A 23,479-nucleotide genomic window follows, 5' to 3' on the forward strand; every position below is an offset into this window, starting at 1 on the left:
GCCGTGAACCTGATAGATCGTCTGCTAGCGGTTCCTCCACCGTTACCTTGTCAAGTTCGGTTCGCCAGAACTGACGAGCTTGCCTTAGGGTCTCCAGTCTCTCCCTCGGAACTTCGACGCCTCTTGACGCCAAGTCTTATAAAAAGGAACACGGGCCCTCGACCAAGTGCCTCTCACGGAAAATTGGGCCGGCCGACTCCAGGAAATTGGCGTACCGCCTTAATCTCTCTATGGAAGCCCGGTAGGACTAGATATCCACAGTAAACGGGTGCGCGGTATCTTCGAGAGGTTGATAGTCGGCCTTAAAAAGGACAGGCACCTCCATACTCGCCACCAGCTCTTGGCACGCTGCATGCGCGGTGAGCAGCCCGGTCATACGCCACTTCTCCAAGAAGAAACCTTTGGCGATTATTTTGTTCAGGACCCGAATAGTCCCGTCCAAACGATAAAGCCGACAGACTTTGGCCAATCTACAGCGTCTCGCCATAAGGTGAGCCCCCAGCCTATAGCGGCGAGCTCAATACCTTCGGAGTTCCTGACATACGAGGCTCCCTTCTGCACCCGTCATATCGACATGCGGAACAGGTGCGCAAACGCGGAACGTTTCCACGCCCTCTTGGGCGGAGGGATTATTCGACGTTTCAGTTCGGCTGGAACCGCTCGCCAAAGCGGCTATCCTTTCCCGAGCCCGTCTCAGCCATGCAGATTGAGTAGTCACCATCTCTTTTTCTCTATATCTTGGAAAGTTGTGGAGGTTGGAATATTTCAATCTCTCAGGCTCTCAAACCTATTTATACGGGATTATGGGAAGTAACCACCGCTGAATCCACCAATCAGAGTGCAGCTGAGATGTTCGCTGCGTCCCGAGAATCTCGCTGATTAATTATAACTCAGCCGTCAGTAGACGATATCTTAGCCAACCCTCAAATTAGAATGACTAAATAACCGACTAAACCGAACCGACCGATAAAATAAATTTTCCAATTTGATATTTTTGAATTGGTATGTTTGGTTTATTTCGGATATATTCGGCTTAATTTCGGTTATATTAGGCTAATCTACTTAATTACAATATATTTTGGGTTATTTATTGTTAGATATTAAAATAACCGACCCATAACCGGAAATAACCAATTTTTTTTTTGATTTTTTGATTTTTTAAAAAATATTCAAATGGTAATAATATTATTATATCCATATTACCACCTTAAACCATACACATTAAAACACATTAGAACCAAATCCAAAAATCAAATAATCTGAACCCTACATCTCAAACCCTAAACCCCAACCCTAACCCTAACCCTAACCCTAACCATAACCCCTAAATGTCATGTGTTGTATGTTTTACACATCCTTGGTGAGAATGTGTAAAAATCAATCTTTCTCTATAATTATTACTTTTTATTGGTTATAATAATTGTAATATTTATAATTCAATTTTACATTTAAATGTTGAGTTATAATAATGTAAATTTACGAATATTTTATAAGTCAGCCGTGTAAGTCAATAACTCAGCCATCACTTAGTCACTTTGTCGGAATTTTAAGATTTTTTATTCGAATTTTGAGTTCAATTTTTTAATTATTTTGTATAATATATTGTGAGAAAGCTAACTTTATAAATTGATTACGCGTGTGGATCTGAGCAGGCACAGAATTATTGTTTGGGGTTCCCCAACAACACTTTTAGTAATATCGAGGCACGGCAAGAAAGACTAAACGAAGCCGTACCAAATACATAACTCAGCCATAACTCACTCATCCGTACGAAGTAGATAACTCAGCCGTTCGAAATATATAACTCAGCCATAACATATATGTTTATTTAATATTTAATTATAACTCAGCCGTGTGAAGTACATAACTCAGCCGTAACATTGAAAAGATACTAAACAAAGGAATTTCTTATCCAAGTACAATTCCTACCAAAAGAAATCATAATTTTTCCAATATCCAATTACAATTCCTACCAAAAGAAATCCAAATTTTTCCAATATCCAAGTACAATTCCTACCAAAAGAAATCCAAATGTTTTTTTACATATCCAAGTACAAGTCCTACCTACCAAAAGAAATACAAATGTTTTTTACGTGAACTGATTTATAAAATCAGGTGACTCATCGTAGATTTCTGCTGCCATTTTAACACGTATACCCTGGATGTTTTGATCACAGATTCCATCGAAAGACACACCAAGCGCTAGACATTCTATAAACTTTAAAGCGTACACGCCACAGTCACCAATCTGTACGTTTTGCGGGACCTTGGAGACTGTCCTCCTCCTGAAGGTAAACTGTTTGAAAGTAGGTTTAAAAATTTCGTGAGGAACGTTCGCGTTCATCATTGCTGGAATCATCCGCGTAAACGCCTTACAAGCATTCAGCATTATAAGCTCACTGTCATTGGTTACTTGTCCCACGATGCTATCATAGCAATCAATATGCCTTCTGTTGAGATCCACGTGCAGCGCCACCCAGTGATCGCCTCCAGTTTGTGGAGCAATATACAGGTGATCCACATCTTCTATCCACTTCAAATTAGTTTGTTCATCTGATGGAATCAAACCTTTAACTAATTCTTCATAACAATTGCCAGTAATTGTAAAAAACTTGGGTCCGGACTTGAACATCGGATAATGACGGTGAACTATTTCACTGGTGAACCACGGGTCTATAAACACAATGCGTTTGTTGTGGAATGGGAAGGGATCTTGTTTGTACCTACACCTAAGAACTCTCATAAACGCGCCCAAGTGCTGTACAACAGAAAACTGAGTAGTAAACGACAACGCAGCCATAATGTAATATAAGCCAGACAATGACAACAATAACTAAGACATTACGATAAACTTACTTCATCAGTAAGCCACCCATATTTACCATATTCTTCTGGCCTCACTGGCCAGTCCTTTCGTTCGGTGATTAGCACCCTATAGAATTCAATTTCCATTCCGCCTTTGCCTAACGGGATATTCCTAACAAACAAATAAACACAAGTTAATATAATGTTAACAAGATGTTATTAACTTGTTAAGCAAAAGGGTCTAAAGGGTCATACTCGGCTTTCTTTAGGTACTCCAAAAGTTTCTGCAACTTGACCGGATCAACAGGTGCCAAAGGATCATATATTCCAGGTCCAGGTGAACAGTTCTTCCTCATGCACGTCAGTCCGTTGTCTCCAATATTAGGGAAAATCCAGCTTGGATGATCTTGTTGTGTATTCAATGCACTCCCATCCGCTGACAGCTTAACACTCTCCAGCCTTAAAGCTTTAATTCTATCAAGCCTAATCTTTTCCTCCTCATCATCCTCAGATTCAGGTTCAAGTGAGTTGGCTTCAGCAAAATACTCGTTTGTAATATCTTCTGCACCAGCTTCTGCACCAGCTTCTGAACCAGCTTCTCCAGGTAGTACAAATTTCAACGGCTTAACACCAGCAGCAACAACAGCAGCAGTAGGATTTTTAGGTGCCCTACCTCTACCTCTACCTCTACCTCTACCTTTACCTCTACCTCTACCTCCACCTCTACCTCCAGCCGCAGCTACTTCTTTGGCCTGCTTTGCCGCAGCTACTTCTTTGGGCTTCTTTAACGCAGCTACTTCTTTGGCCTTCTCTGCCGCCTCTAACTCTTTGGCCTTCTCTGCCGCCTCTAACTCTTTAACATTTCTCCTCGTGGAAGGCCGTGTTTTCGTATCAGGTGGTCTCTTAGTAGCTGGAGACTTCTTAGCATCTGGAGAAGTCAAATAGTTCTTTTCCTGTATATTAAAATTATAATAACTCAGCCTAAACATTCTGAAAAATCAGCCATAAAACAAAGATAAATCATACATTATGATAACTCAGCCTAAACATTCTAAAAAATCAGCCATAAAACAAAGATAAATCAGACATTACCTTCTCTGCCGCCTCTAACTCTTTGGCCTTCTCTGACGCCTCTAACTCTTTGGCATTTCTCCTCGTGGAAGGCCCTGTTTTCGTATCAGCTGGTTTCTTAGCAGCTGGAGACTTCTTAACATCTGGAGACTTCTTAGGAGAAGTCAAAGAGTTCTTTTCCTGTTTATCATAGTGAAGACAATTAAAATTATAATAACTCAGCCTAACCATTCTGAAAAATCAGCCATAAAACAAATATAAATCAGACATTACCGGAACTTTTGGTGGATCTTTTGATGTCTGAAGTTCCTGTCCATGTCCCAGGTTATTTAGTTTCTGTCCCAAAATTAAAGTCTGGTCACTCGTGCTCTTTGGAAGCACGAGCTCTTTCATCTGTTTGAGGTCCGTCACAAAAGATCCAAGCCTGGTTTCAATCCTTTCATCCATCTTCTTCTCCAGATTCGCCGATACATTTTCAATGTTCCTATCAATGGTGTCAAACCTTGTGTATAACTTAGAGATCAATTCGTAGATAGTACTAACCGACTCATCTTCGATAGTTCTAACCGACCCATCTTCCCAAACATCTTCCTCCTCACTTACCTTTTTTCCTTTCTTCTTCCTCCCCTGTGCAACTCCTTCACTAGTTTCCTGACTGTTGGAAACTTTCATCTTCTGGACTTTCCGCTTCTTTGCGGGAGGAGATTCAGACTCAACAACTGCTTCAGCTTTCTTTTTCTTTTTCTTCTTATCACTCCCCTTAACATCCCAAAAACCTTTAACAAACGTATTCATATGTATGTCTTCGATCATGCGATCGATTGCTGGGTTGTCTTCTTGTTCTGGCCACGAATGAAATAGCTCGCAGCCATTTTCCTTCATAATCATATTAATCACACGCAGCTGTAACATAAGAGATTATGAAACCCATCAGTAAGTTTTAACTCAGTCATTACTAATGAAAGCAAAAATCAGTCATTACTAAAACATAACTCAGCCAACACTAAAGCATAAATCAGCCATTACTAAAACATAACTCAGCCGTTACTAAACAATAACTCAGCCATAACTAAATCATAACTCATCCATTACTAAACAATCACTCAACCAGATATAAACCTTACCTCACCAAGCGCTTTGATCTCTTCAGCTATTGCGGTTTCCAGCGATGAACGTGTACGGTTTCCACCCTATTGAAGCATCGGTATGCCACCATCTTCAGCTGATGCATTCCCAAACCGTTCTCCAAAGCATTTGTTGGACTCATACGCCCAAACCTGTAACACGGGTGTAAACCCACTGAGGGTGTACGACTTTCCCGTATGGTACAACATCTTTATGGAATCAACAAGAGCTTCAAATGCTGACCGACCCCACGGATACGTCTTCATTGCTTCATCATCAAAAACTCTTTTGGCACTTTCATATGGAATTCTAGAGTTATGATGCAAACCATAAAGTACAATGTGTTGAAGAAGCAACAGCCCCAACCATTTACGATGATCAAGGTTAACCCATCCCCGGCACACTCTTAATGCTTCCCTGAGTTCAAGTAGCGTTGGACCTGGCCCACCAGGCACTTTCAAAAGTCTGAAGAAATCTTTGTGTTCCTCTTCAAGTTCAAACCATTCAGTAGGCATTGGGTCTATGTTTAACCCCGTCAGATAATGAAACTCATTCAACCCAAACCTGATAGGTTGACCGCCGACCACAAACCAAATCTTCTTCTTATGTACCCTTAACTGGTTACATAGTAGGAAATGAACAACCTTACCAGACCAGACGAATTGGCTATCAACTAGCTTAGAGATTATTCCAATAAGTACTTTCTTCGTTTCTTCCCACGCATCCAGTCCTATTGATTCCCTAATATGAGGGAATTCTTTCATCCTGAAATTTGTGATTATATCTCTAGACTCTATTTTAGCGTATAGTCTTGGGGGGTAATCCCTTGCTTGTTCTTCAGAAGAAATAATCACCATCGACATCTGTTATAGTTCATAAGCAAATCATAAAATAAATCAGCCATAACATAAAACAAACTCATACACAAAGCATAACATAACTCAGCCACAAACACATAACTCAGATCTAAAGCACACAATATCTCAGTCACAACTCATCCGTCCGCAAAATAAAACAAACAGTAAATCAGCCATCAAATCGAATAAATCTAACAAATCAGCCACAAACCCTAAAATAACTGAGCCGCAACGTAAAAAAAAAACTAAACCAGCCATCGAATCGAATAGATCTAACAAATCAGCCGTCATTAACAACGGCGACTCCAGCCGTAAATCATCGAAAAAACCCACATTCAGCCGAAAAACTCAAAACTAAACAGTCGACACATACCGGATAGATGAAGACGAAGAAGACGAAGAGAAAGAGAGAGCGACGACGAAGAAAGAGAGTGCGACGACGAAGATAGAGAGAACGAGTAAAGACGGTGAGAGATAACAGCGAGAGATGACGGCGGGAGATTGACGGCAAGAGAGTAGACAACAACAGAGTATCGCCAGCGACAAGAGACGACGAGAGTTTCGATATTTTTTTTTTCTGCGGTTTCTGAACAGTTAAAACCTATTCACTTTCCCTCTCTTTGATATAAACAAGAAAACAAAACTGTGGATCTAAAAAAAAACTGCGATCTAAAAAAAAATTGCTTAATGACTGTTAAATCATATCTGATGTGTATTTTAATTTGCTAATGTGTATTTTTTTTTTTTTTTTTTTTACTCAAATTCGAGAAATAAAATCCAAGTGGTAAATTGTAATTACACCCAGGGCACTAAACATTCTAGTAATTTTCAAAAGATTTATAGATCTAAACCAACTTTTGGATAACATTTGAGTAATTCTTTCTACATTATATAGTAGAAAGAACCATATATAGAAGATAGAATTGTTTAAGAACTCCATACAAGGGCATTCTCTAGAATCAAAAGCAATAAAAATACAAAGATAGATAGTGATATCGATACTAGGGACTTGAGAGCTATGAACCAATTGCTAGCTAGAATTTTGGACCCTGTGAGATCAAGGAGTAACAATGCATCTTCCACGGGCATTGCCATGGATAAGAAGATGACCACTGTCTTGAAATGAAGACGAAACGGCATTGAAAATGACAAAGCTGAGGATCTCAGCGAAATGAGAGTGCCTACATTAGGTAGAGCTTTGCCAAGGATTCGAGCATGGTTGAGAGTGCTCTGTTTTTCAGTAGATAGCAAGGTTAATTCGGTTCTAGGGTTAGATAAGATTTGCTTGAAGAGGTTGCGGTAACCATCACTCCATGGAGTTGAGGTTATAATGCCAATATTCTTCAAGGTTTTAGGAGGGAACTTCATAAAGTTGATGTTTTGCAAAGTATAAGGCTCGGTACACAGGGGAGGTGACAAAAAGAGGTTGTTGGAACATCGGTAACCACCGATCCATAGGGACGGGATCATAATGCCGAGTTCCTTCAAGCTATCGTCTTTGAGAGTAATATCCCTAAATGATTCTAATAACCGAGTTTTCAGATAACTCTTAAAACAACCTAGTAATATTGGTGACTTAAGATCCAAATGAAGTCTTCGAACAAATGAAACCATTAAGTTACACAACAATTGACTAGCATGGGGAAGAGATGAGTTCACATACCTCATAATAGTGTTTGTTAATTTGATGTTTTTTACCGACTTTAAAATATTTATGTTAAGAAAAATTAAATAGTAGTAGAGTTCATATAGTAGTTTTAGGTACAATTCAAAGTTGTATCTATAAAACAGAAACAAGGATGAATTAGCCATTTTCCCTAATTTTCCCTTATAATACTATTTGTATGTATGGGTCTTTAATTTCTACTTATGAACATGTGATCACATATATATATATGTGTATATATATAGTATATTTAGTTACCAGAATACCAAATAAATAAATGTTTGGAAGTACATTTGTTTATATTTTTAGTTTAAGAGTTGGTAAATTTGCTTATGTTTTAGATTTGAGTTTTTTGGCTTTGTTTTTCATATCTTCTGTTTTTTCAATTAGGACCTATATTCCAAAAAATACTCTTTTTCTGCAGACTATAACTCCAGAGATATTTGTATCATCTGCCAGCTTAAGTTTTTCTTTTTTGGGCTTTGTATTTCACCCTTAGTACTATATAGGAAAAAAGATAGTCAGCTACCTCAAGTATCACGGAATGCATGGCCACACATGCGAACTATGGTAAAGGACATCCAATTACACGACCTATATGTAATACATGGCCACATGTCTGAAATATATGACATTATGTGCGGAACACCATACACATCAAATCTCGACAAAACGGACGATTTGCATCGGTGTTGACTCATAGTTGACTCATCGGAACCATTTTAAAACCCGATCGGACTTACTGACCAGAACCCGAGAACCTGACCCGGTTGAGTTTTTGGGTAGATGTTATTGGACCGACTTAAAGGAGAAGTCGAGAGAGCTCACAGCCAATCTCACAAAAATTGACCTCCTTTGCCCTTAATGAAAATTGCCCTTTAAAAATTTTCGAACAAGCTTTTCTCACCTATTTAGGTTGCTGAAACGCACCACATTCATCCTCATACTTAAGATTACTAATTTGCCATTAATGAGATTCAAAATTGGACCTTTTTACCCTTTTCTAAGTTTTTAAATAAAAATAAATAAATAAATGAAAATTAAAAAAAATATAAAAACGAAAATTGATTTACAAAATCGGGAATCTAATATATTTATATGCAATATCTCTCTTTCGAAAAATGGAAGATAAATATTAAAATATATTATGAATATTCGTTTAAAGAAAATTACTGTTTTTTGAAATATTAAAATGGTAAAGATAATTATGACGGTTTTCCTTCTAAGCTATATATATATAGAGGCTCAGCCAAAACAGTAGAAGTTGGATTCATTAAGCTAAACATATATAGTTTTGAGTGTATATATATATATTTTTTATATTGTCCTGTTTCTAATGAATCAATATTTTTTTGATTTTTTGTTTATGTTGATGTAGTATCGATATGTTTTTGGTGTTTGCATAAATTAAATTTTATGCTGCTCTAATTTTTTTTTGTTATGTTGAAATATATCGAAAAATTTACTGATTTTGTGTTGTTTGATTGTGTTTTAGGTCTACCTGTGACTAATCCTGGATGCTTTTTTTGTAGATCAAAAACAAGATTGGACAAAGAAATCGATGAGGCAAGCAAAAAAAATCAAATCGGTGAACTACAAATCTTTTATCATTCCAAAACAAGAAAAAACCCTAATCTATTATCATGTTCTCAAAATTATATAGATTTTTTTTTTTTCTCAAAATAATATTTGTATTATAATTTTGGTGCTTTATTTGATTGCACCGGATTTTGATTTTTAGTTTCTTATGTAGTGGTTGTTTGTTTATATCACATAATTATTGTTGTTGCTTTTTCTTTCTATTAAGGTGCTAATGATTTTGTGATTTAGTTTTCAATAACCTTTGATTCGATTATAGAAGTTTACCTTGGGATTTTGGAACTACAAATCATGGTGGTTTTTGAAGTGTTTGAGAAGATGTCTACATACAAAGAGAAGAAAACATCGGAACTCGATGATGGAGAGATAAAACTAAATTAAAAAGGTATCATTTGGTTTAATTTTTTTGTTCCTTATGTTCTTTTTTCCCTTTTTCCTTTTTGGAATTTTATTTGGATTCAAAATTCACAAGTACTCTAGTATTTGAGGTGCATGGTTGATAGGACTATATTTTTGATATTGAACTGATATTTGAATCTTTCAGACGAAAAATCCTAATTTTTAATTTTTTTATCAGTTAGCTTTCTCTCTTTCAATAAGGTTTTCCTGAACCCTAACAATCCATCTTCGAGCCGATTTGTGACTCACATGTGATGGTAAAAAGTACGCTATTAAACAGTTATCTATTACGCTTGCAACTCCTTTTTCAATTATCTAACCAACCCTTTCCATCAATCGACTTTTAATAAAGATGCTTATGTTGTGACTCCGCCTTCGATCTCTAGACTTCACCAACCCCCTCCATCGTTCCTTAGCTTCTCTCAAGGTCAGTTCTTCAAGTCTCTTATCCTAATTCAGTTGCACATTCTCTCATATAATAATCTCTCAGTGGTGTCCCTTTTTCCTCAGCCGCACACAGATGACCTCCACATAGAGGTGGCCTCAAATCTCCAAAGCATGACTCATCCTGTCTTCTGGCTCTAATCTCCGCCTGTTACTTTGTTGACCAATATAGTCCTTGCTTCCTGGCTGCCTGTTCAGAGCCCCATCTACTCAAGGCCAAGGAATAGCTGAAAGAGTTTTTAATTGCAACCAAGAAATAAACTTCAGAACCGAATCAAAGTCGCTTCTGAAGGGAAAGTCGCTTTTATTTTCTTCTTCTTCTTTTCGGGAGAGCCGAAAACGCAAGACATCTCAAGTCGGCCATCAAGGAAGATAATGAACATTGGACATCCTCTTTGAAAACTGCAGGTGGTGATGGACTATGTTGAAGTAGTTCAACGCTTTCTCCATCTCGCCTCCTTCTACTCAAGCTTCCCTTAGTCTTTTTCCTTTCTTATGACTAATCCATCCCAAACAGTCGCTATCTTCGTCATTTTAGCTCGATTTATTGCTGGGATGTGCATTTATAAGGATCCAAATCTCGCTCGATTTATTAAGATTCAAAATTTTCATAGATATTAATGGTGTTTAATTAGGATCCAGTCCCGTCTCATTAATATTATTGACCCGTACAAAACTATAAATAATTTAATTTCACAAGTATATAAAAAAATTATTTTTAAAAGTATCTCAAGTTATGTACAAATTTATCAAAAATAAAGTAGGTAGACATTATGCCTTTGCACCCTAAGCATGTGTTTAAAGCCGACACCTGTATGTGTGGAATAATCACGTCACTAAAGCATGCAAATTTGGATATTACAAGAAAGATATACATCTAAAATAAGTATTAAAATATATCTGAACCTAACAAAATTATTTTCATAAACCTTTAATAATATTCCGTATACATCTAGAGGAAATGAAAAATTTGATAAGGATGAAGATAAATATATATTAAAAAATATAGAAGGTTAAATGGATAATGATGAAAATAAGTGTTGTTACGTTATTAACATAAAGATGGAGATAAAATGAGTGTTATTTTAGGCTGATTTTTTTTTGTTTCAAAATAAGTGTCATTTTAGATTTTCAATGTAATATTAAACATAAATTTCCAACTTTAACCTCATATTCATTGAAGAATATCAAGAGTCAATGTCAATTTTAAGGATATAAATGATATTTTAATATATTTTCTTAATTTGTGTGTAAAGTATCAAAATGACATTTATTATGAAACGGAGGAAGTATAAGTTATTAGTATTCATATCCGTCAACTACTAAAAATGTGTTGTGAAAGTGGTTCGTTTAGCTAAACATATTGTTTTGAGAGTATAATACTGATTATATTATTTTATTTTATACGTATATACACAAATATTATAAGAAAGCTGACTTTCTATATTCATTATATTATTTGGTTAAAATAATATAATCTTTGTGTCTAATATATTATTTACCCCTCTTGAATAATTTTGTCCCATCGGTACGTTCATGTTCTTGATTTTATGAGCTTTTCATCGTCTTTTTTTTTCAGTGTTCTTTGATTGGTTTTCTGCTGATTTGTGTGGATCTGTTTGATTTTTGTTTACAGATTATTAACGATCGTGAGACTGGAAGATAAGGGGAATCGGATTCGTCACCTTCAAGGACGAGAAATCCATGAGAGATGCTATTGAAGAGATGAACGGGAAAGAGCTTAATGGCCGTACCATCATTGTGAATGAGGCTCAATCCAGAGGAAGCGGCGGTGGTAGAGGAGGCCGTGGTGGCGGCAGTGGTGGTTACCGTAGCGGTGGTGGTTACGAGAGATGTAGCGGTGGTTACGGATCTGGTGGAGGCGGCAGTGGCCGAGGTGGATACGGTGGTTGCCGTGAAGGCAGTAACGGTTACGGAGGAGGTGATGGTGGCTACGGAGGAAGCGGTGATGGTGGCAAAGGCTGGTAATTGAAGATATTGTGGTTTGGTGCTGCTCAGTATTTGGTTTAGATTTGGTTTGTTGGTTTATAATTGAGTTTCCAGAGTCACAACGTTTAAGTCATGACGTTTTGGTTTGTGACGTTTCATCCAAGAGTCACAAGTTCTAAGAGACACAAATCATTATGATGTAATGTCTGTTTGTTTTCTATATAAAACAGTTTTGTTGTTGATGTATGTAACAAGTTTTAGTTGATCGAAGTTTATATTTGTTCTTATCTTATAAAATAGACAAAGGTCTCTTAGTCTGTTTTGTTATTCTCTTCTCTCAAAATTATAACATGGTATCAGAGCTTATGTTGGTCTTGGAGCCTGTCCAAGCAAAACAAAAATAGAAGAATTCCGCTGCACGAAGAAGAAAATGATGGAGACAACAAACCAAGGGTGAGAAGAAGAAGAAAAGAAGATCGAAATAGGAAAAGATGGTGGTGACAAGAGAGAGTACTATTTCACAAACGTTCACAAACAACACCATTATTTTCACAAGTAGTACGTGAAGCTCCAAAGGGATGAAGGAGATAGAAAATCTTCTCAAGAAGGCAATGGATACCATATATGTGGAGATGAAATTGTGAATGGAGAGTTCTAAAACTTTGTTCAACAATGTCTTGGTATGTCACAAGGATGCAAAGAAGAAATCACTCGATGAAGTTGAGAATCAGAAGATTTCTTCAACGGAACCGGATGGAGAAGCCACTGTTTAAAGAAACAGATTATGACGAATTAGCAAAAAGTGGTGTTGAGTTTGAAAGAAAGACGTCAACATGGAGAAGCTGCCTGTTGGATGAACAGAGCAAGACCACTCAGCAGAGAAGACGTGATGGTGTTCAAAGAGTGATACCAAACAATAAAGGAGGATGCTTACCTCAGAAAAAAAAATGGAGCACTTTATGCTGATCAAAAGGAGACACCAAACACTAAAGGAGGATGCTTACTTCAGAGAAAAATGGAGCATTTTATGGTGATCAATGGAAGATACCAAGCACAAGCACAAAATGAGGATAATTACCTCAGAGAAAAATGGAGCATAAACCGGTTGATAAGATAACCGAAGAAGATATGAAAACGTTTGACGCACGAGACGTCACAGATACGTGAATGTGATGGTGATCAAAGAAAGTCATCAAGAAAGAAAGGAGCTGCTTACGTAAGAGAGAAAAGGGAGAAGCAGCCAGTTGCTAAAGGCAATAAGAAAAGAGTTCACTTAGAGAAAAAGGAGTGGAAGAAGGTTGCAAGATCAGCCGATGAAGATCACGGAAAACACGTGACGAAACTCACATGGTGAAAGTTTGAATGATACTTGGAAAAGGTTTGCAGGTACCAAATAAAAAGTGAAAAAAAAAAAACCAAGGGTTCAAATGTGAGAAGTCGTCTATTTGTACCGAAACAGAAGAAGGCTTCTTAGCAAAAAAGGTGTGATGTTTTTGAGAAAGAAAGTCACACGGTGCAACAGCCTGTTTGAAAGAAAAAGAGTCAGCTCTAACCAGAGGGAGAAGAAAAATCATTAATTACCTGGAAACAGAGAAGTTCATTAAGCACAACAAGGTTTAAAGAACGTTAAAGCAAGATTGGAGTTAGCGGGAAACTCAATTAAGGGGGAGTGTTGGTTGATAATTGAGTTTCAGAGTCGCAACGTTTAAGTCGTGACGTTTTGGTTTGTGACGTTTCATCCAAGAGTCACAAGTTCTAAGAGACACAACTCATTATGATGTAGTGTCTGTTTGTTTTCTATCTAAAACAGATTTGTTGTTGATGTATGTAACAATTCAGTTGATCGAAGTTTAAATTTGTTCTTATCTTCTAAAAGAGAAAAAGATCTTTTACTCTGTTTTGTTATTCTCTTCTCTCAAAATTATAACATGGTTTTGTGTCACCCCTTTGGCTTGGTTTAAGAAGTCGTCTTTGTCTAGAACGAAATGTTAATTTGCGTGTTGTTCACTAAAATTATAAGTTTCCCCCTAAACCAGACTTGACGTTTTTCTTTTCCGATCAAAAATAATTTACTTGGTTGACTTATAATTAAGTTGACCGTATAGCATATCATCTTCATACCCATGTTTCGTAAATATTTTTAAAAATCAGTAATAAGTAAAGTACGTAACCAAACTAAAATATGGAACTATCAACCAATCAAGCTTTATATAATTGATCAGAAAACGTTGGCTAAGTTGCACGATTTCAACCCTACACATTATATACTTTTCTACATTTCCAAAGTGGAAAGCGATGATTAATTACATCCCAAGGAAATTTTCAAATGTCTCTATTAACAAATGTGTGGAGGCTTATCGAACATTGTTAACTCAAATGTCCAGTTGGGAAGAAAGCAGATCAGAAAATTGTAGAACTATCGAGGCCTTTGGTTGCCAAATTTCATATTAACTCAAGAAGCCGAAATATTCATATCCCATTTAAATTTTTTTAAAAATAGAAAATAAATATTAGAATATATTGTTTCGAGAACAGTTTCTATTTTTGAAAATATTAAATTTCTATAGATAATTATGAAAGTTTGATTTCGATAGAAGGAAATAAAAAATCTCAAGAGGATATACTACAAATATCTATTTAAGTTGAAGATATGGCACAATTTTCTATAACCCTGAAAAAATCTCATTAGGTTGCTACAAGTCTCCGGTAAAAAACAATGTTTTTTCGGCAAGATACTCCATCACTAAAAGGATGAGCAAAGACTCTAAATAAGATAGAAGATCCTGACGATTATAATTAGTAGGAGGATCAAAGAAAACAAATTAGAATAAAACTATTGAAAATAAACATGAATTATTTTTTAAAAAACAAAATTGAAAATCAAATATTCATATCCCATTTACCATTTTAAAAAAATGAAAAATAAATACTATAATCTATTATAAATATTTGTTTCGAGAAAATTTCTATTTTTAAAATTGTTATCAATATAGAGGCGCTCCGTCACAACATTCGATTCTAATGAATCGGATTTACTATCATGTGATTTTGATTGCTTATCTATGGTGAGATGCTATTGATATGCTTTACTGTTTTTATGAATTGAATTTCTAACTGTAGTTATAATTTTAAAATATTAATATTTTTTAAGCTGATTTTAGCATGAATTTTAACCTATTTTTATTGCAGTCATACCCCAATATAATGTCCACGAATGGTAAGTTATCAGATGCTAACCTACAAATATTTTAAATTATTTTTGTTAATTACATTTGGTCACGAATGCTCGCGGGTAACTCCCCTAACTATATTACTTTATGTTTATATTAGAATACTTATTTACATTTTTATTATTGAAGATTAAATCATAGTGTCTTTTTTGGTCAATTCTTTTCCATTTACATTTTTGTTGGAATTCTTTTTACTCTTATAATTAATTTAATTTTTGGTTTGTTAAATTAGTTGAACTATTTTGTGAAAATATATTACCCCCAAAAACGTATAAAAGAATTTAATTAGTAATGTATTTTACCACAAAAACAAAAATTAGATAACAATTATTTTTATAAAGTTTTTGCCTGAACAAGTGTGCGGGAAATTCCCTAGTTTATTTTATATTCTTTGCTAAATTTTATTTTATTTTAAAAACTCTAAACTCGCACATCGGGCGGGTCATAATCTAGTAAAAATATAAAAGACATTAGGCCATATTTAGAAATTTCAAAATTTAGATGTTTTGTAAATTAACTAAAATAAATAAGTAAATACTTACATAGTATTCAAAATATATAATATTTTACTAGTCTCTTTATATGAACAAATGGTAAGTTCTCAATGCACAAGACACCATCACACATCACACTAGGGATCGAGTCCCTCTTCCTACGAATGTAGAGATTTGGCTAATGGGCCGGCCTGTTGTGGCCCAATGTTTGACAAAAAATATATATATATTATAGCCACAAAAAAATTTGAAAGAAACTAACAATAACTATCATAATAGTATCATCTTGGGAAATTCTCATAAATACCACTAAAATGAGTTTTTTCAAAAATACCACTTTTTCCTCCAAAAATACCACTAAAATGTATTTTTATTAAAAAAATACCACAAAACTGAACTTAATTTATTATAATAAAAGCTTATCCCTAAATCTTAAACACTAAACCCTAGTCCCTAAAAACTATACCCTAAATCTAAAATTTTCAACCCAAACCTAAAAAAGGAAATTCTACCCAATGAAAAATCAATTTTTTGTGTTTATTGTATTTTGGAAAATAAAACTTTTGTGGTATTTTTGAAAAAATAAAAATTAAATGTGAGATTTTGGAAAGAAAAAACAGAAATTATGGCATTTTGAGGAATTTCTGTATCATTTATGCATATAGTAAAATAATATTTTTATGCTTATAATCGATCCAAATATGTGTATTTTTTTGTATGAATCTGATTTCGTTGGATCCATGAATTTACTCTTTGGATCTGGATTCACAATTTCACATACCTCCTTGTCTTAGAGCAAACTAGATTTGCTCTTAAATATTTTGGCCATCTAGAAATAGTACCAAGACTCTACTAATTAAATAATTATCAAGAAAAATTATTTCTTCTTTTATAGCACTTGAAGTATCGAACAGAGGATGTTGTGCAACAGGATTACTAGAAGTACTTTTTCTTTTGTGCAACTAAATCAATCGTTATACATGCAAAAATTTATTTTCGTATATTTTCTGGGACAATTACCATTCAACAAAAAAAGCTTACCAATTTATGGTTGATAAGTTGTTAGGAAAATACATTACGCAGCTAGTCTAATTCTAGGTATGTTTACAATATACCGAGTAAATAAAGTGCTTTACACAACTACACTACGTAAAAAACTTAAGAAACATTTGTGATACAAAAAAAATTAAGAATAATATTAGCAAATACCACACTACAATTATGGATAGAAATGACTAAAATAGCATAAAAATAGAAAAATACCAATGCGTTCATTGTGGAGTGAAAATACATAATTACCCTCTTTTGTTTTGATGTTAGATTAGAAAGAGTGAATGATTCATGAGATTTTTTAAAATAACATGTAACAGTTATATTTCATATGTTATATTGAACTAAATAACATGTAATATATAAAAATAGCGTGTTACATAAAAATATTTTAATGTTATATTGAACTAAATAACGTTTATTATATAAAAATAACATGTTATATAAAACAGTAGCATGTTAAAAAGAGAAATTAACTAAAATTGCATGTAATTCGAAGAAATAACATGTTTCAAAAAATAATAGCATAAGTTCCAACGTGAGTGGAAATGTGAGAAGAAAGAGAGTAAGAGAGAAAGAAAGAGAGAAAAAAATGACAAATGTTTCAACGTTAGTGAATATGAGGGAAGAGAACAGAGATAAAAAGTAATAGAGAGAGCAGAAAGAGAGAGAGGGTGCATGAGGGGAGAGAAAGTGCATGAGAGGAGAGAGAGTTTTCTATTTATGTAAAAAAAATGACAAGATATTTAATAAAAGGGAGATTGGCACTATCGCACACTTTTAAAAGAAACTTAAGCAATTGACACGCTTTTGGTCTATAAAGCACTTTTGTTCTGTGAGAAGACACACATACCCCTTAACTAGAGCTTTCCATTGTAATCAGATAGTGAAGAGACATCGTTTTTGTTTTAGAGGAGTTAAAGAAAATTTTTGCCTTTTGACTGATTAAGTTTTTTGACCATGAAGTAAAAAGTGGTTTATCAGCTTTCGTCACTTTGGAAAACCTAGATCCGCCGCCGTCGATTTTTTGGGAAAGCCTTCCCATGGAGTCTGCAATTATATCTACCGGTCTCTCTTGTTCTTTCCGTTTTCTGTGCTTCGTCAGAGGTCGTGCATCTCTTTCGATGACATGTAATCACCATATAACTAGGTTTTTCAAACCTCCATCAATTGAAAAACCGTCGTCACCAACCAAAACTATTGTAGAAACGGCGGAGAAGAGTAACTCGGAGTGGGATATTCTTCTTCCCCCACGTTTATTTGCCACCGACCGCTACCCAAATGCGAGGCTAAACATCTACTCAAAACCCGACACTCTCAATGTAATAAGAGATGTGGTGAAAGGGACATCTGAAATGGAAAGGATTTTGGATTCACCATTGGGATTTTTATTCAATTTACGGGTTAGCGAGTGTCCCATATCTTGCAAGTTACTTCACGCTCTACAATGTAGACAGGTAATATCGAAATAAAAGTATGAGATGTGGATAGTGTTCGGTGGACAGCCACTTAGGTTTTCATTGGTTAAGTTTGGTGCTGTGACTTGTTTGGATTGTCGTGAGTTCCCTAAAGAATACGAACCCGATTACGACCCTATTCCTGAACGTAGGGATACATTTTTCTGGGATGAGTTGATTGGCGAAGATCGGAAACTAACATTGGCGGATGTTAGTAAAGTCCTCGAAGACCCATTACTCAATGATGGGATGAAGAAACTTCAGCTTGCACTGCTTCTAATTGTTGATGGTGTCCTAATAGCCAAAACCCAGACACATCGTCTAACTTTCAAGTATGTGGAGATGCTTGAAGACGTAGATGCATTCCTCGCTTTTCCTTGGGGGCGAAAATCTTTCTTGAAGACTAGGCCTGGGCATTCGGGTACTCGTTCGGGTTCGGATCGGTTTCAGGTTTTCGGATTTAGATGTATAGGACCCGTTCGGGTATTTCTAGAATTCGGGTTCGGATCGGGTTTGGTTCGGGTATTTCGGGTTCGGATTCGGAGTACCCAAAGTTCACAAAACTCAAAATTTTAGTATCTAATTTAGTCTAAATTATTCAATAATACGCAGTATATCGGAAAATTTAGAGTATTTTTAACCCAAGTTTACTAATAAACAGTTTAAATACTTCAAATTATCGAAAATATCTAAAAATCTGAATATTTTGGACACTTTTATTATTAAAATTATAAATATTACTAATATATTACTACTAAATATTAATAATATGGATATATTCGGATACCCCTTCGGATTTCGGTTCAGATCGGGTTCGGGTTCGGGTTTTTGGATTTAGAGATTTAGAACCCGTTTGGGTATTTTACAATTTCGGATACGGGTTCGGATCGGGTTTTTTTGATTGGGTTCGGATCGGATCTTCGGATCCGGGTATTTTGCCCAGGCCTATTGAAGACAATAGCGTCGATGAGGCCAGATAATAGGTTGCAAATCACACATGTTAACAAGGAAGTGAGAGTTCAGGGTAAATGCAAGGACGCTCTTTCAACATTCACCGAGAAATTGCAGCAGAAGACTATTTGTTTGTCCGGTTTTCCCTTGTCACTACAGTTACTTGCGTATGACAACATATCGGGGCTTCTGGAGAAGATATCTGGTGCTAATGACACGAGGACCATATTGGAATGGGATTCATTATTGTTTGCCAAAAACAACCTTAATTTGAGAGACATTCATGTGACGGAAAGAGCTGACAAATGTAATTGTCTTGATTTGTCTAGTTTTTTTTTTTTTTTGACAATGATTTGTCTAGTTTTTTTGAAACCGTGATTAGTTAATTTCTAATAAGTGACCACATGGATAGTAGAATGACTAACCTATTGGTAGTTATTCCGTATCGTGTTGTTGATCCACCCGAATATGGCTGGAGAGAGTGGGATGATGAAGTTAAAGATAGGAAGATAATATATATGGTGTCGCAGATAGAGAGAGGTCACATTGTCTGTCGCCGAGGATCTAAGTCGCAAAGACTTGGCTTTAAACGAGGGAGTTTGAAAATAAACAAACGTCCTACAATGGTGGCTGACGTTGAAGTTAATGCGGTATCTGAACTTAAGTGTTGGTTTGAGGAGCAATTAGTTGATCTTAGGTCTGAATATGAATTGAAGTTCAAAAAGTTAGAGGGGCAGAACAAGAAAATTGAATGGAGATTAAAAGCGCTTAGAAAGAGAAGATTGTTGAAAAGTAAATTTCGACAAGTATCTCGGATCAATAGGAAAAGTTTTAAGTGACTCCAGACAAAAGCAAAGTGAAAGTGTTTCTGCTAGCGAGGATATCTCATTGAAGGGGATACAACTTGAAGGCGTTGGTGTTGATAATGTGGCTTATTTAACGTCGCCAATAAAAGATGGGGCAGAGGATGTTATCACTGCTGAGGTTGACCCAAGTGGGGAGGGTATTATGGAAGGTGGTCACAATTGACGTTAATATGTTGCTGATTTTCCGGCTGGGGTTAGTAACTATTTTTTATACTTTGTAATATCTGATTTAATTAGCTTTTAAACTTCTTGTTTATTTCATTTTGTTAGAATGAATGTCAGGAAAAGCTTGACGGAAAAGCTTGACGGAAAAGTTTCTCCTGTATTAACGGTAAAGGGAATTGAGGTTTGGAAATAGTTATCCCAATTTTTTTTTTTTGGATTAGACGGACCGTAATGTCTCTTACATAATTTAGTGTCAAAGCAGAGTGGAAGTCATTTGCAAAAGTGTTCGGCATCGAAGGTGGATGTGAATGATGAGATTGATTTCCGAGACATTGAGAATGAGGTTAGAGACACTTTTTAATTTTTTTTTGTCGTATGTTTTCATATGCATAAATCAACTAGGTAGATAGATGACCTAGATCTGTAATCGCAGGTTGAGAGCCATTGTGACTTTACAAATAGCAACTGTGGAGCAGAGACACGTGTAGAATACAGTGACGGTGAGAAGAAAGAAGAGTTTCAGGTGGGCTACATAGGATTTTTCCTTTAAATTGTTACATTGCTTGAATGCTTAATTTTTTTTTGATTAATTTTATGGCTCTTATGGATTGAACAGGGAGACATGGTTCGTGTTGATATGAAGGATGTCTTAAGGACTCCTTCGCCAGAAAGGGTAAGTGGTTTGTATAAATTTCAAACTTTATTCAAATTCCAATCGATGTATATTTATCCATCTGGTTGAAATACTTACATACAGATAGAGTCAAGTAGCATGAAGAGGTTTTGTCCAGTTGACAATCCAATATATGACACTGAAAGCAAACCTATAAACACGGTAATCATAGAAACCATTATAGGAATATTTTGGTAGTTGGAAAAACTCAAAAACATTGTACTAACTATATTATATGACGAAGGACTCGCATGGAGCCTCCTATTCAGCTGAAGTAAATGTCATCTATGATACAAAGATGAAAGACATTGCTGATGACGATGAGGTTAAACATGGATGAGGGCCGATGCAATTTCTTAATTAATAGCTGTTTGTTAGAAAGCTCAATGTTTTAAATTTGGAGGATGTTTCTTGTAGGAGAAAGCAAAGGAGGATGGATCTGGTGCACAATCTATATTGGCAGAGGGGCGTAATCAAGTTAATACCTTCCTGAGTTCATTATTTGTTCATAACAATGACACACCACAACCTGAGAACATACAACGTATCACGGTCAGTGAGTCGGCACCGACTGTGTATAGTAAGGTAAATTAGTAGTTTGTAAGAAATTGGTTTAAATTGCTCTTATAATTCTGTTTTTACAGGACGAATGTGGGAGGATTCCATTGGATGAAAGTTGTTTAGAACAGGTCTTTTAGTCATTTGGTAATATAGTAGATTGTGATAGTAAGAGCAATACTTCTAGAATTGTTTCCATGTTACTGAACACATGGATACGATTTCATGGTTAGGGAAAAAGGACATCAGACAATGATGGAGAAACTGGCGAAGAGAAGGTGATAAACAATTGTTAATATCCTTATGTGGTCATTTAATTATGGTTGTCCACATGGATATGAGAGTAAGTGATAAGTGCTAGCATTGTATTCATTATACTGAACACATGGATATGAATTTGTGGACAGGAACAAAGGGCGTCAGACAATGAACCAGAAAATGGTCAAGATAAGGTGAAAAAAAATTCAAGAAACTTGTAATTTTATTGATTTATCCTTATGTTTGCATATAGTTAGTTATGTTTGTCCGCATGTATAGGATATTAGGATGACTAGGTCAAGTATTGTATTTATTATACAGAACACATGGATACGATTTTGTTAGGATGACTAGTTCAAGTATTGTATTTATTATACTGAACACATGGATATGATTTTGTGGACAGGGATAAAGGAAGTCAGACGTTGAACAAGAAATTTGTGCAGATAAGGTTTGTGAACATGGATATGTGAGTAAGTCGACAAGTTCTAGCATTTAATTCATTATACTGAACACATGGATATGATTTCTTGGACATGAACATATGTATTTATTATACTGAACACATGTATTTATTATACTGAACACATGGATGAGCTAATCTTGTTATATAATGTTATTGTAGGGAGGAAAAAATGAGCAAGTTCCATTGACAAATCTTGAGCCAGGTGAAGACACATCCAGCGATGAAGCGGAGGTAATAATTGTTTAGCTATTCGGTAAATGGTTATATGTAGCAGATGATGTAGACTACCAAATGATAAATAATCTGCCAGGACCGAGAAGTTGTACCTTCTAATATTTTAGATATAAGGGATTCTTCTCCTCCACAGGAGCGAAAGCGTGCTATTCTGACCGAAGCGGAACAAAACCTTGTTGCTGAGTTAATGAAGAAGCCCCCTTACTCTCCTTCTAATGGACATGATTTATTACCTCATCTAGACACAATGTTGTTTAAATGCTTTGAGAAAACGTTGAAAGAAGCACCTAACACGTAAATTATGCTTTGCCTTGAATTGTTTTTATGATTTTGTAATAGATACTATTGAATGTCGTTTACTAATAAGATTATGCCTTGCAGTGAACACCTCATTGACAAGAAAAATTTAGTTGAACTTGGTGAACCACATAAATGGGTGTCTACATTGGTAAATCTTGTTGTACTTATATATTTTTTTTAAACTAATGGTTAGGATTTATTTACAGTTTCTTTAAATGTCTTTAAGAGCATATTGAGGTCTTAGTGTCTTTCTTAAGACAAAGACATAGATATGTCCTCGAGCAGGAGCGTTCGACGTTTGCTTCTCCTTGGCTTGGGAACTACCTACTGCGGAAGTACAAAGCTTTTTCTATTGCAAAGAACAAGATGAGAGTGCAATGGAAAGGATTGTTGGACCGGTATTTTCCTGGCAGTCCTTCAGACTGGTTTGAGCATATTGACACTATATTTATGCCAATGATTTGTAAAAACAAGCATTGGGTTGAACTTGCCATTAACCTACAAATTCGTGCATGTACATCCTTGATCCAAATGTGGATTTGATCGGTAAGAGAAAAGTGGAGCAGCACATCGCTCCTATTGTGAAGATGTTACAGTACATAATTCATAAATTTTGCAAGCCACCAATGTCACAACATAATGGAGTTGAGAAGTTCAAATGGGTAAGATATGAAGGCATTTATGTCAACAAGCATTACAGTGATTGTGGTCTGGTAGCAATGAAGTTGCTTGAGTTGTTGGCGAACGACAATGGACCTGAACAAATGGCGACCATCACAGACGACATTGTTGATGAATTCTGGGCTCAAAATGCAATGGACATCTACACTGAATTAGTTGCCCCTATCTACATATCACAGG

General features: G+C 35.6%; 1 protein-coding gene across 1 annotated transcript; it reads left to right on the forward strand.

The window, feature by feature from the left end:
- Nucleotides 1-11,306: 11,306 nt before the first annotated feature.
- LOC104771331 (uncharacterized) lies at nt 11,307-12,243 on the forward strand. Its single transcript, XM_010495847.3, has 2 exons — nt 11,307-11,494; nt 11,603-12,243. Exon 2 carries the CDS (start codon nt 11,671-11,673, stop codon nt 11,953-11,955), a length of 285 nt encoding a protein of 94 aa, XP_010494149.1. The 5' UTR covers nt 11,307-11,494; nt 11,603-11,670; the 3' UTR covers nt 11,956-12,243.
- Nucleotides 12,244-23,479: the final 11,236 nt, after the last annotated feature.

Source organism: Camelina sativa, chromosome 20 (assembly GCF_030686135.1).
Source record: "Camelina sativa cultivar CO46 ecotype springtype chromosome 20, ASM3068613v1".
Lineage (NCBI taxonomy): Eukaryota > Viridiplantae > Streptophyta > Magnoliopsida > Brassicales > Brassicaceae > Camelina > Camelina sativa.